Source organism: Uloborus diversus, chromosome 1 (assembly GCF_026930045.1).
Source record: "Uloborus diversus isolate 005 chromosome 1, Udiv.v.3.1, whole genome shotgun sequence".
Taxonomy (NCBI): Eukaryota; Metazoa; Arthropoda; class Arachnida; order Araneae; family Uloboridae; genus Uloborus; species Uloborus diversus.
Window position 1 is genome coordinate 176702310 of NC_072731.1, and position 15067 is coordinate 176717376.

The 15067-nt window shown below is 32.5% G+C and overlaps 1 protein-coding gene across 1 annotated transcript in view; it reads left to right on the forward strand.

Annotated features, from left to right (window-relative positions):
* The first annotated feature begins 418 nt into the window (after positions 1 to 418).
* LOC129223280 (peroxisomal acyl-coenzyme A oxidase 3-like) overlaps positions 419 to 15067 on the forward strand; it is a 62426-nt gene continuing 47777 nt past the window's right edge. The window contains exons 1-4 of the mRNA XM_054857849.1: positions 419 to 536; positions 9766 to 9930; positions 13699 to 13932; positions 14757 to 14831. Of these exons, the coding sequence (XP_054713824.1) occupies positions 9772 to 9930; positions 13699 to 13932; positions 14757 to 14831 (468 nt within the window). The 5' untranslated portion in view covers positions 419 to 536; positions 9766 to 9771. The remainder of the gene's footprint in view (positions 537 to 9765; positions 9931 to 13698; positions 13933 to 14756; positions 14832 to 15067) is intronic.

The following is a 15067-nucleotide window of genomic DNA, read 5'->3' on the forward strand; positions in this document are numbered from 1 at the left end:
TTGACAGCTTATTTCTAGATTGGATTGGAATTGAATTATTTCACTGAACATTTTGAGTCAGAAAACATGGATTTAGGAACAAGATAATTCGTCATTTTCGCCATCCTTTTGGGTGGAAAATATACATACTGAGATTAAAACAGAAAAAAAAAAATCAATAGCACAACAGCTGAGGGAATTTTTACAACATGCGTGAGACGTGACTGAAAAAAAGAGAAAGGATAGACAACGCTTAATTTTTAAAGTGATTTCGCAATGCTGTTATATCTTTTATTACGGTTTTTGCTGCTTTTCTTTTAGCTTCCATTGATAACCTAGTAAACCAATCACAAAATAGAACAAATGGACCCGCCTTCTGAATGGCTCTTCGCCAGACGCTCATTTTTGTTTTCTTTCGGCATCGACTCTACCTTTCTGCCGGCGCGCATGGTTCTGAGGTGTGCCTTGTAAACTGTACAACAACGGTTTTTGGTCCTAAATTTACACTCATGTTTGTAATATTTTCGTTTTGGATATAAATTGAAGACATCAAGTTGGTATGTTTATAACTTTATGTTTTATGAAATTGATCTACTGATATTCGAAGCTTGATCGTTGAGTAGTGGCCGTATGATTTTTAAAGAGCTCGATCCATTATTCTGGGAACTGACTCTGTTGACATTTATCATTTTTATGTATGTTTTTTTTTCTGCCGGTGTAATTTTCCAAGAACAATTTGCTTTCCTTTTTTCGAATATTTTCATTTGTTACGCTGCATTAGTTTTATTTTACCGTAAAATTAATTCAAGTTTCTGTATATCGATGTTTTGTACGCTTTTTGATATGTTTCTTTGCAAATGTACATGAAAACTTTGAATCTAATTAATGTGCTTTTGTCAATTTATCTTTACATATCACTCATTCAAAATGTTTAATGAGAATGAACATTAGGTATCATTGAAAACATTTAAAAAAAAAGAATCTTGATGTTGCAAATTTTGCTTGAAGTCTTCGAATTTTGCTAAATTATCAGCAAAGTTTGTTGAATAAGTGAAACTTTTTGATGTCACAGGGACTTCCAGCCAGGTGTCCCTGATGACACTATTATTGCAAGTCCTACAATTTTATGAAACATAATACTTCTGCTATTCCTAAATCAGGGCCATAAACAGGCTTTTGTCTGGGGAGGGTTTTACCAATCTTCTGAAAATCTTATGATCAGATGATTTTGATTTCATTCATATATTCTACTGATTTTTGTTGCAATATGTTATTGAATTGAGTAAGTGCTGCTTATTTAACATGAGCAAATTTAATAAAGAAAAAATGGTAACTTCCTTGTCCCTGAATTAAATAAACTGCATGCATATTTTTAATAACTCATAGGCAGGGCCCGATTAACCTCTGAAGTTAGGGGAAGCTAAGTCTCATTTCAGGGCCCCCCACCTTTTGTTTTCAGTATATTTTCTAAAAATTCTACGCACATTGAAACTAAACTCACTAATGCTATAGATATTATTTCAAAAAACAGCCAAGCAGACTTCCAATAAAAGTTTATCCCCCCCCCCTGGCATATTAAACTTTTGTACATTACATATTTTTGTACACCCAGTCGCAACAGATAAGGGTGGTTAGTTGTTTTAGATTTATGACTTTATAAAATGTAACAAGCGTGGTAAAAGTATATTGTAGCACGTTGTTGCAAATTCCACAGATAAAAATAGCTTGCTACCATGTTTTATGAACTGTGTCCTCGCTTTTTAAAATTCTTCCAAAATTTTTATTTAGCAAGCTCTAATGTTTGAATACTTTTAAAAAATACATTCAAAAGCAGAAACTGAAATTTTTAAGTTATTTTTGGGCCCCCTATTAATTTTGAGGGGAAGCTCAAGCTTTCTGAGCCTTTTGGGTGATCAGGCCCTGCTCATAGGAATAAATATGTGCTCTCATTTATGTACGTTCATTCATTCCCCCCCCCCCCCCCCCCCCCCCCCCCCAAATTTGGACCAAAGAGATAGGCACTTTCAAAATTAAAGAATTTCAATGTTTTTGGTAGCATCTAGTTTTCAAAATCTGGAAGGAAAAAGTTGCGTACTATTGTTTTGTAAGATATGATATTTGAAATAACTACTGCAAGTGCAGCGCTGAGAGTTAATGTGTGTTTTTAGTAATGATATAATTTTAATTTCAAATGGAATTGAATAAATAAATAAAAAGTAAAATATAGTACAAATAATTTTTCAGCAAAAACATGCGAAAAACATCTTTTGGAATAGTTTTGAAACATTGTAAAGGGGGTTTGAACTTGAGAAACCCAACTTTTGCATACACCCTCCTCAATCCTGACCTAAAATAGTTTTATTCATGCTATTGTAACTTCAGAAAATGTTTAAGTGAATATCAGGAAAAGTGCTAATTTAAGTCCCAGATGAATTTCTCAAGCACTTCCAATCCGCCCCCCCCCCCCCATTTTTTTTTATATAGTTAACTTCATAGCACATGCAAACCATGACAAAGTTTTGAGGTTTTACTTTAATGTATGACACTGGAACTCTTTTTGTTGCTCAAAAATCATGTTGGTGACTGTCCCATGTTGGAATCGCAAGTTTAAAAAAATCCTGTGCAGTATAAAACATCTCAGCAGAAGCAAATTCAAAATGAAGTAACTTGTTTTATGTTTGTCTATGAGGATTGACTCTTGTGTTTTCGAAAAAATTTAATTTACATAAATAAAAAAAACAATATGCTTGTCCCAAGGTTGTGTCTGTAGTGCAAACTTCCGGAATGGATATTTCTAGTAAAAACATTTCTTTTTCTCCAATGGATTGCGCGAGATGAGGTCTTTTATATGATGTATAAGTTCTAATCGAAAGTTTTCATTTCAGTTGTATCGAATTACAGGTAGAATTTTCCAATATTTACTTTTCTGTTTCTATCAAATGAAGTGTCATGTCGGTAGCTCAAATTAAAACAGGAAACAAATTAATTCCTAAAACTATTTTTGCACAATTGAAAATAATTTTTCTGCAATGAAAATAATAATGATTTTTAATTTTCAAATCTTTAATTTATGATCTCCAGCGATCAAAATTCGTCATGTTGGCAATAATCATGTCGATTTTCACATAAGTAGAAACCATTTGTTACTGAACTGATGTGTGCATTACCGATGTTTTTCACAATTCTTTCTTTGTCTAATGAGTTTGTCAACCATCTCATGATTGAGAAGTAGTTGAATTTCTTCAAATATGCTTCTGAAACATTATTTTCTCCCAGAAATTTGAGTTCTCTAACAAAATTGTATATCCTTTTTTCACCCTCTTTTCTTTAACATAAAGAGAAGGAAACAAAGAGTGGTTGTGAGGGGATATCATTCTAAATGGAGTGAAGTTTTAAGTGGGGTTCCTCAGGGATCAGATTTAGGCCCTCTTCTGTTTATTATTTTTATGAGTGACATTGATGAAAATATGTCTATAAACATAAATAGTTTTGCTGATTATGTAAAAGTTATGGGGATTGTAGATAATGAGGAACAAATAAAACAGCTTCAAGAGGATTTAGGTCATATAACTAAGTGGGGTATGGCAGTTAAGGGTGCTCTTCACTGAGAGTCTGAAAGATTCGGATCTAATGTTAACCTACGGAGAAAGTTGGAGCTTGTTTTACAAATTCCTGTGAAGTTTTCGGATCCGGTTTTTTTTCTGAGTATTTTTCAAGACCATGTCTGTTTCTTTTAGTTTTTACTTTTTTGATGTGTCCATTCTCCGATTTTTTAAAATTCGAGAAAAAATGAATTTCTTCGAAAACGAGGTACTGTTGGACATTTCGCTCTGTAAAACATCTGCAACTCGTGCTATCGAAATTTTAAGAACGCCCTGACACGCAAAATATTTCCAGCTCTCTTTTGAGATCTTGTTTGAAATAATGCGACCATTTTTTAAACAAATATCATGTTCTAACTATTGAAAAAAATTTCAAAATACGTTCACTTTTTGCATTCGCCCCGCCCTATATTAGAAACCTCCCCTTTTTGAGGGGTAAGTGCTAATGGGGTGTAAGATTTATTACCCTCTCATTAGTTCCCCTCAATGACCTCCGCTGGACGTCCTTTCTTCTTTCCTCTTTTCCTAAGGCTTTCGTGAAGAATCAAGTGCTTTTGAAAGTGAATCCATGTAGATGCGTGCTATTAGCTGTTAAATTCGCAACATCTGCTTTTTTTCAAATTTGTGGTTTGAAAAGAAATAGATTTGAAAGGAATATTTCTGAGTCAAATTGTTTATTTACAATATAATGAACATTGTTACAATGCTGTCGAATGCGAAAAGTTGACATTTTTCCCTTCCAGTAGAAAAATATTTGTATATATAGATTAAATCGTATTCCAGATACTGGGTATTTTGCATCGTTTTACATGTGTTTTATGTTACTACAAATGGTACACACATAAAGTGCTTTCCACAGCTCAACAAACATTTTGAAAATTTTTTGTGTCTTTAAGAGCCAGACTCGTCAAATTTCTTTAGAAGGTTTGGGAGGTGGAAAATTCAATTGCGGAAAACATTCCGTACACCAACATACTCATTAAACACATAGAAAATCATGAAAAATATATTAGCAATTTAATATGATTCAGTTAATGTAAAAAACACACCGTGGTAGAATTACTAAGCATTGTATGTATTAGTTTTAATGACGTTTTCAGCCTTGTGTTGCCGACAAAGCTAACTAAAATGTGAACAATATAGAATGGGGGTTACAAGTTTTCACTGTTTTCTATTTTCATTCTCAGAAGCTAGATCAGCATTTTAATACAATGTAGAAAAAATTAATTACAGGCATAAAGGTTTTCAGGTCACATAAGCACCCCCCCCCCCTCCCTTAAAAAAAACATCATTAAAGATCGTCTTAAATTTCGTTTTTATGGCTTTAATTTCAAAAAATTTCGGGAAGGGAGTTTGTGAAAAGTCCTTCTTTGACCATAAAAAAAAAAGTCGTCTAAAATTGCATTTTTGGATTTCAAAAACCTGCATGTCCCCAACGTTATTAAAGATGGCCTACAATCATGTTTATAACACTTTAAAAATTTTGCCTCCCCCCCAACATCACACTAAGACTGCATTTTTAAACTATTTCGAAAAATTCCGGGGAAAGCTTTCGAACTCCCCGTTTCCTAACGGAATTGAAGAACCTGAAATTGTGTTTTTGGCGTTTCAAGTTCAAAAATTTGCTGGTGGAAGATCACAGGACCTCTTACTTACTTCCAAATACTACCAGAGATCGTCTAAAAGTGCATTTTGAAAATTTTTATTTTCGAGAAAATTAAAAGGCATAGCCCTCAAACAGAGTGCTTGGGAAAATAGGGAGTATTTCTGAGTAAATAGTATGCTTACGATAAAGATCATGTTAATTAAATATAGAAATGGTTCCCTCTCCTAAACAAGAAGCTAAATCCTTTCTCTCGCTGTATTTACATATTACTAGGAGTCAATAGAATGGAAAATGTGGGATCTCAAAAAAGATTTTTGTTCTATACGAATGAAAATTACTTGATAATCATTGGATTAGAACATTCATTTTATTCTCCTGAGAAAAAGTACAACCCTTAATATTTATTATGACAACTAACGAGGATCAGACACTCACAAGACTTATTAGAAAATTTTAATAAAAACTCAATGTGTTGAAGTAGAAGCACTATATACACTATATGACTAAAAGCATTGGGACACTTTCAAAAATTCACATGTTTAGGGATTTCTCGAGAAATAATAGTCCAATTGCTCTATAATTTGTTTCGCATAAAATGTATACTCTAGTTGTCATTTTCCAATAAAAATTAAGTCTGCTATTCATTTAGGGGACCGACAACAAATTGAGTAAAAAAGTTTTTTGATAATTTTTCATTGCAAATTGCTGGGAATAAGCTATAATTTTCAGAAATGAGTTAAAAATCTATCAAAAACTTATTTTTATATTTTTGTGAAAGTATCTCTTATACCCATGGAAATATAAGCATTTCTTTCAAAAATGCAAAATTTTTTTGAAGGTTTTCGCCTTATATTACGCAGAGTATTTCGTCAAACGTTACTAAACTTTTAAAATATTTGACAGCATTTTAGAGAAACATAATAATAAAATTTGAAGTTAAAATATTGAAAATTTGTTGAAATATGAACAGTTAAAGCTATTAATTTTTCACTGCGCAGACACGAAAGATAGCAATTTATAACGTTCATAATTCAAAGCTCAGATACATCCTACAATCCATGAAAAAAATTCCACCGCAATTTCTTTAAATTTTAAAAAGTTATCAGCAATCTAATGAGCCGAATTTCTATAATTCTAGGATAGGCGACGAATGGTAAGGAATTGTTAGCAAACTGGCAACACTTTCCTGCCATCGTTATAGAGTGATTCATGATAAGAACAGATTATTTGTTGCTGGTCCCCTAAATGAATAGCAGACTTAATTGTTATTGGATTTGACGTCTGGAGTATACTTTTCATGAGAAAAAAATTACAGAGCAGAGAGCAATTGGTCTTTTATTTTTTGAGAAATCCGTAAAATTGTGAATTTTTGAAAGTGTCCCAATACTTTTGGTCATATAGTGCATGTAATACCTCATGTATTTTGCCGAATTTAGTAACTGGGAATCTGAGACTCTAAAAGTGCTAGGTTTAGTTTTATTGCAAAATTTCAACGCAAGATAGTTTACAAACATTGAGAGTGGGGGAAGGAGTGATTTTTGCCTTTGAGCTTGGAGCAGGGTGAGCACCCTTGCATACAAAGATCAGAGAAAAATCTTTAATTTTTCAAATTCAGGAAATCCTTATCCGTAGCCGTCCGCGACTTTGTCGTTGTTATGCTCAATTTGAAAGAACTTTCACCATAACAACCCCTTGAGAAATGCTATCGTAGCCTTCTCATCTGCATATAGTACTTAGATAAATAAATAAATATTTTTTCAAAAAGAAAAGGATTCAAAGATAAAGATTAGGGGAATTTTCTGGTCACCAGTGGTGAGAAAAGGTATTTATAGTAGCCACATTTTTTTCTAGTCGCCACTACATTTGTAAAACAGGTAACTAACCAACAAAGTAGTATTTAATTTAGCACTAAAATATAAATATTATCAGTTCAAATAAAGGTTAATGTAACTAATTAGTGGCATTAATGTTTATTGTACAATCAAGTATTAACTATGCAAAGAGGATCTAGTTTCATTTTTAAGAATGTTTTCTGCTAACTCGGATGGGGTTGGGGAGAGTGGCAAACAGGCAGAGGAAGTGAAAGAATTTCGCCAACCGATAACTAGTTAGTCCCCACTTTTATTCGGCACTCGATTTTTCAAATTTATTAAATAGGATCATCCATTTTTAAAGAATATTTTTTGGTTAGAATTTGGAGTTCATTTCGTTAAAATTCAGTGTGGTCATGCAGGCTATCTTTTTTTTCCTTCCTTTTTTGATATTATCAATTTTCAATAACGAACATTTTTCTAAAAATAAAACGAATTTATAAATTTATTTATTGCAAATATTCATTCATTCGTTAATTTTTCCTAGATGAGATCAGGAACCGTATTAATGTGGAAAAAAATCTTCGTTTCAAAAATTAATTTTAGTGCAAATGCAAATAAATTAATATCACAAGCGGGATTGCAAAATGCCTCGCCTTTTACACTGAGTTATTTTTCTTTTACCTATGTAGTCAAGACTCAAGAGGGAAAGAACTAGAATTTCCTTGGAAGGGTCTGTAAAAAGCTGCGGTTTCATTTCGCCGTCAGCTATTACTTCCTTCGACTACTCTGCACAGCAGGGGAGCGTCCGGTCTGTCCCCCTGCAAAATGTGACAGGTCACATGATCCACACTTTCATCGGCCACCGCTCGTTCTATTGGTTGTTGAAGTGTCAATCACTTCACTGATGAACATTGCTTTCGTTTAAAGAAAAAGCCCATTTTCAAGCGAGATCGTTTTTCTTTCCCACTGAAGAGCAGCCTTAATGTAGAGAAATGTCAAGTGCTACACTTAGGTCATGGAAATAAGCATACGAGTTATTATTTACAGGATTCGGTCATTAATTGGGCAGAAAACGTTATTGATCTGGGTATCTTAATAAATCAGGATTTCAAGTTTAGTCAACAGTGCAGCATTGCGAGTAACAAAGCCAACAGAATGCTTGGGTTTCTTAGTAGATCTATTTCAAGCAAATCTAAGAATGTTCTTCTGCCGTTATACAGAAGTTTAGTAAGACCTCATTTGGAGTATGCTGTTCAGTTTTGGTCTCCTTATCTCAGGAAAGATATTTCTGTATTGGAAAGGGTTCAAAGAAGGGTTACTAGACTAGGTAGTTAGAGGACTTTCAAATTTAGACTACGATAATAGACTTAATAGGCTTAATATGTATAGCCTTGAGCAAAGGAGAGCCAGAGGAGACATAATTCAGTTGTTTAAATTTATCAAAATGAAAGATGTTAACGGGTTAAATTTTCTCACAGAAAGCAAGACGAGCGGTCATTGTTTTAAGCTATTCAAAACTCAGGCTGACCTGGAAATTTGGAAAAATTACTTCTTTAGTAGGGTCGTGGGCACTTTGAACAGCTTACCGAAAGAGGTGGTAATGAGCAAGGGGGTAGATAGCTTTAAGAGGGCCATTGATCTTCATTGAGGACTTATCAAGGAGGTCGTTTGAAAAGGAAGGCGGGTCATACGAGGGATTTTTGGTCATAAATAGGGGGTCTAGGTTACATTTTTCCAAACATAAGTCCCCAAAACATACTTTAAGACTATTTTTGGTTACTCATTATTGATTACTTATAAAGAGAGGGTCATGACCCCTCTCTGGATACACTACTGCTTGAATCTGTGTAATATGTCCGTAGATGTAGGATGTAAATGGTTTAAAAGACTATTAGAAATATTGGATTAAGTGCAATCTATCTATGAATTCTCCACATGTATATGTATTGGCCAGGGACAGATTTATAGTCTATTCAAGAGAGTGGCGGTTTAAAACCGTAAAAGCCAACCCCCTGTCTGTCATGTAGGGGGGGGGGAGGGAGCCAATTCCTCCACCCCCTAGAGCTCTTTTTTTTTTCTTCAAAGAGTTAATATTTTTTTAACATGGTGCTCATAGAATTTCAGTCCTATACTCTGGTTTTGTGCCGAAAATAAGTAAAAACATTGTAAAACAAGCCCCTAGGAAAAAAAGATTAGTTTTAATGATTTTTTAAATATTTAAGAAGGAATACACTCATGAGTCTCCCAACTTGCTTTTGAACTTTGCATTTCTCTAGCCTCTCAGAAGAGTGTTAATCACTATAATCAACAAGAAATATGGCTTTTTAAAGTATTTTTTTTGCCGCGTAGTGTTATTGAAGTTTTTAAAAAAAGGGGGGGGGGGGCGGAGGGCACAAGCTTGGGTTAATGTTAAAAAGTGGGTAACGTTGTCCATCCTCAACTAAACTACTGTTTAAAACTAATTAAATGCAAATTTATAGAATTTACTTGATTATAATAGTAGCTATTGCTAGTAATTTTTTCAATTACATATTAGAAATTATTTTTCAGAAAATGACTGTTAGGAGGCGCGGTTGCCCCCCACTACCCCCCCCCTTCCATAGTAAATCTGCCACTGTTATTGGCTATTCTCCAATGAGTGGGTAATTTGTCCTAGCCCAAGTTTTATTCTGTGCATTCTTTTATTCTTCTGCCTGTATTTCTCGTAGACAATTAATGTATTTACTTCCTGTTTAAGTATAATGGTTTGATTTTTATGTATTAGCTAACCATGAATACTGAATCAAAACTAACTATAAAAGAAGATGAAGAACTTGGAGAGCTTCATGATTTTCCACCAAGTCCTTTGGATCATTATCGGAAGAGAGCATCCTTTGACTGGAAGCAAATGAAATTGTTATTCATCGGAAAAGATATGATGGATTTTCAGGTAAGAGCTGTTTTTATCCTGCATGTTTGATAATTTGTTTCAAAATTATTTGCGAAAACATTTTACCATAAAATAAGTTTTTAATGAATTATTGATTTTTTTTTATAACCTAAGTTCATTGAACTTACAACATCACTTTGAAAGTAAATACAATATTGAATGATGAGAGAATTGGGACACCAAATTTTTCATTAAGCATAATATTTTCCATTTAAGCATATTATTTGAAATATATTGGGACTGTTAACTATCATGGTGTCAATGATTTAAATCAACAATTTTAATCATCAACTGTCTAGGTGTCGGTGAAATTCAACAATTTTTATCATTAATTATAAAGTAGTCAATAACTTAGTAGTCAACAATTTTAATCATTAACTATTAAGGTGTCAATGATTAAATTGGCTATTTGAATCATGATTTAGATTGATTTTTTTTACAAGAAATCATTGATTTTAAATCATTTTATAATTCAATCCTGCATTTCACTGCTTCTGCTCTTTTTTTAAGCACTTTTTCTATAGGTACTTGGCCTGATTGTCACGGAAAAAATCTGAGGCTTTTGCTTATCTCAGCAACTAATCCACTTAGAGACTTCAGGACTTTACTAAATGATTTGCTTAATCTTAAGGTACAACTTAACATTAAAAAATTCAATTCTAAAATAAAATTATTATCTCTGTTCGGATGGAAAACAGTAAATTTCACATTTTCCCATTAAATGTTTAAATATAAAATTCATTGTAACAAATTTTGTTGCCTTACAACAGCAATATTTAGCTACGTTCGACGAGCACGACTGGTTAGTTAATCACGTGACAGCTAATAATCACATGCTCCAATCAATCAACTGCTTAGAATGGTAACCGGTGCGTAACTGGTTGATCATAGAACGCTGCGGTTAGTAACCGGTTACTTACCGGTCGACTGGTGAGGTTCATCAAAAGCAAGGTTATAGTAATCATAATAAAAATTTTGTATCAAGCCTTCTCTGGAGCAAGCATGAAATTTATCCACTATCATTGCATTCTTAGGATTTTTATCCTCATCTATGACAATAATTGAAAACGGGGCTAAGTAAAGACACATATTTGGATCTTTATCACAAGTAACTTGTATGTAGTGAAGTATGAATTAGTTTCGCCCACATTTTTAAAAAAATGGTTCTAATAAAATTAGCGCACAAACTAATCCTAGAGGGGAACAAGGAATAACTCTTAGTAGGAGTGCCCACATAGGGAGGGGAGGGTCATGGCACAGACTGTGCCATTGAAATTTTTAGGAGGGGGTGCTTTGAGGGGTATTTCTCTCATTTGGAGGGGGCCTTGCTCTTAGGGGGGTACCCTTATTTTTAGTGCCAAATGCTTAAAGTTTTAGACTGTTTTTTCCTCTTTTTAGTTATGAAGCATTTATATGAAAAAAAAGAGGTGTAATTTCATGATGGTAACATTATTCTATTTCTGAAAAACATTTACACTAAAAAGAATAAAATACAAGAATTTTTTTAAAAAATACCAAGCACTTTTTATAATGCACTTAAAAGGACAAAACAACTTTTCTGTGTCAGAAAGGACAATATTTAAGTATTCCTGTAGTTTTCAGTTATTCCAAGAAAATGACTCCACAAACAAGGAAAAGTATGGCTCAAGTCATTTCAAACCAAACTTTCCCAGAAAAATGTGCATGTTTCAACGCTCAAATTTATGACACAAAGTTAGATAATGATAAGAAATTCTCTACCTGGCGTGAGCTGCACTTTTCCTTGTTTGTGGAGTCATTCTTAAAATAATTGAAAACTAGAGGAATACTTAAATACAGTAAAACCTGTCTACAATAATAGTGTTGGGACCTAAAAAAAGTATCGTAATAGACAGGTTATTGTTATAGATAGTATCGTTATACACAGGTTTCACTGTATTGTCCTTTCTGACCCTGAAAAGTTATAGGTATAGCCGGGGTGGCTCAAGTCATAAAGATAATTTTTTATCATTATCTACAGGGTGGCGACAGATCAGGGAAAAGTCGGGGAACTTTATTAATCAGGGAAATATCAGGGAAGTTCAAAAAATAAAAAAAATCAGGAAAAATTGATTAAATGAAGAAAAAAATTTTTTTTTTCGCCAAATTAAGTATCCTAATTTCCTACTCATCTTCCGCCAATTATCTGTTTAGAAAAAGGTATAATTATACACTGCCACATATTTGTGCATCTTTTTTTCTCAACATCAAAGTATTGAATCTTTACTTATTAAGCACATGATGAACTTCCTATGATTGCTTTTGTCTGTAAAGTTGTTTATTTTATGTAGCTCAAATATTCCTTCCACTTGTTCCATGCTACGTAAAATAAACAACCCTTCAGGCAAAGAGGAAGCCGTCATCAATGCCTTAGCTCCCTTGCCTTTACTTATTGTCTTGAAGTAATTAGCGTACTTCAAGAAAAATCTTTGTTCTTTAAATTAATGCAAATAAAAGCTTAAAAATTATTACTTCTTTGCATTTTTAATTAAATTGTTAAAATTAAATGTTGAATGAAAAGCAACTTTGTTTTTTGCCATCGTATTATTTGCTGTTCGCCTTTTTTTTTTTCAGACTTTAAAATTCTTTCATTTTAAAACCAAGTTATATATACATATATATTTTGAAATTAATTGATTGTTTTTTTGCATTTCAATGCTGTTTGTTACAAAAGTAAACTAAGATTTCTTTTTCCGACAAATGAGGAAATCATTTGAAATTGAGTTACCTTGTGTACATAAATAAATATTTTTATTATTTTTTAATAGTTAAAATGCTGTATTCATTTATTGAAACCTAAGTTTTTGATTAGAGAATAGCTCAATATGACTGATTGTTAAAAAGTTTCAATTTTTTTTTTCATAAATGTGTCCATTATTTATTATGAAATAAAACTACATTTCTTCTGTCCTTTCACTATTACTTGCTATTCCTGCAGCAATAATTGTACTGCTTGCAAATTTAGTTCAAAATTATTTCCATATAAAGTTTTTAGTTTTATTGTAATTAGATATTCCTTTGGGAGTGTTTGTAAAGATTTTTTAGAATTCTTATGTTAACTGATTACTGGAAGTAAAGTATTTGTTTTAGATTTTGTATAATATTTCCTTGTAGATAATTTAATGTACTATTTATACTAAAAAAAAGAACATCTTTTCAAAATATATTTTTAATTAACAGGTTAAAATGTTTTAAACACTGCCTTTTATTTAATATGCAATGACTTTTAAGTAGGGCAAAGCAAGGAAACCATTATCAACACAAATCAGGGAAACTTGTTGAACTTAATCAGGGAAAAGTCAGGGAACTTTTTTCAGTTTCTGTCGCTTCCTAGATCTAGCTTTCAATCATAACTTTGAGTGTTGAAACATGAATATTTTTCTTATTAGGGACGTTTGATTTGAAATGACTAGAGCCGCACTTTTCTTCGTTTGTAGTGTCATTTTCTTGGAAGTTTCAAAAACTACAGGAATATTTCAATTGTCCTTTCTGACCCAAAAAAGTTATTTTAGCCTTTTAAATATAAAAACATCTTATATCTTTCATTATAAAAACTGCTTAGTTATATTTTAAAAAATTCTGTTCTTTTATTTAAATCTGAGGCAGGGGCAAGGACAAAAGTAAGATTGTACGCTCTACGTTGTTTTCAGCTTTTGAACAACATTTTAATTTTACAAAGTGGTTGGTTAATTTTAGCTGTGAATTTTAAAACATCAACATTTTTATCTAACAAAATCCTCATCTATACAGAATAGAGTGTGGAAAACTTTGGAAGCTGATCCTTTGTTTCATCGAATGCCGTCTGCTCAACTCACTTTACAAGAGGCACGCCGACTTTGTTTTCAAAGAATGAAGCGAATTAAAGAATACCAGTTTTTTACAGATGAAGAATTCAGGGAAAATCCTCTTATAGCATTAAATCTTTACATTTGTGTTGGAATGATTGATTGGTCATTGGCTTTAAAATTACTATTAGGAATTGAGGTATGTATGCCTTTTTTCCCCCTCTTCATGAAGAATTGTTTTTTTCTTTGATCGATTTAAATATTTTTATAAATAAAATAACCTATTACAAAATGTAATGAGAGGATGATAATTTAAAAAAAATCAAATGTATTCATTGTAATGTTAAGATGAATACATCACTAGAGAAACTCAAAATTATTGTATACAGTAGACCCTCATTTTATGCAGATTTGAATAAACACAGTTTGATTTGATGTCTTTATTTTGTTTTACACGGATGAATTTTGATTTTATGGTTAAGCGACATTGTAAACACAAAAACTCCCGAGATTGCAATGTCATGCATTGAACTGCATTTTAACATGCTACTAAAGCGAGCTTGGATAACTCTAGGCATTTTTTGTGGCTGGTTTTGGAACTTTTTTTTTTTTTCAGCCATAAAGATATTAAACTTGTACAATTCAGAGCTTACTGAAGGGACTTTCGTTAGTGATAAAGGAGAACAAGACCAACGAGGATAGTGACGAACCAGGGGTCTTTTTTTATGCTTTTCAAATCCCAAACTAATCTTGAAATTAGGAAAAATTACTACTTTAAGAGGGCTGTAGACATTTGGAATAATTTACTAAAAGCAGCTCTTACTTGCAATGTGGTAAGGAGTTTTCATGATGCTTTTGATCTTTATTTGCGCATGATAAATTGATTAACACCAGCTTAGCTTTCTGCAAAGCCTTTTGCTTGTTATTACTTTTAGGTTTATAATTATTTGTATTAGTAAGTTCTGCATAACTTTTTTTATGATTTAATTACTAATAACTTTGTTCTTTTCAAAAATATCTCAGTACTTCATCATGGTATTAAGACTATCAGGAACAAAGCGCCATATGCAGTTAATCAATGATGTGAAAGATTTCAAAGTAAGTATGTTTCATTTCTCCTATTTCAAATGTTCATTGAAATTCAACCATTGTTGTGGTATTTTTAATGAAATGGCAAGAAGGTGTGTAAGGAGTATATGAACTATTATTGTAATATTTTATTATAACCCCCAAAGCAGAATACTTAACAATGTTCTGCAAGTTTAAAATCATTTTACCAAATTCAGGGGTCTGGCCAGAGCAAATTTGGGTCCGGTAACGGACCCTTCACAAAA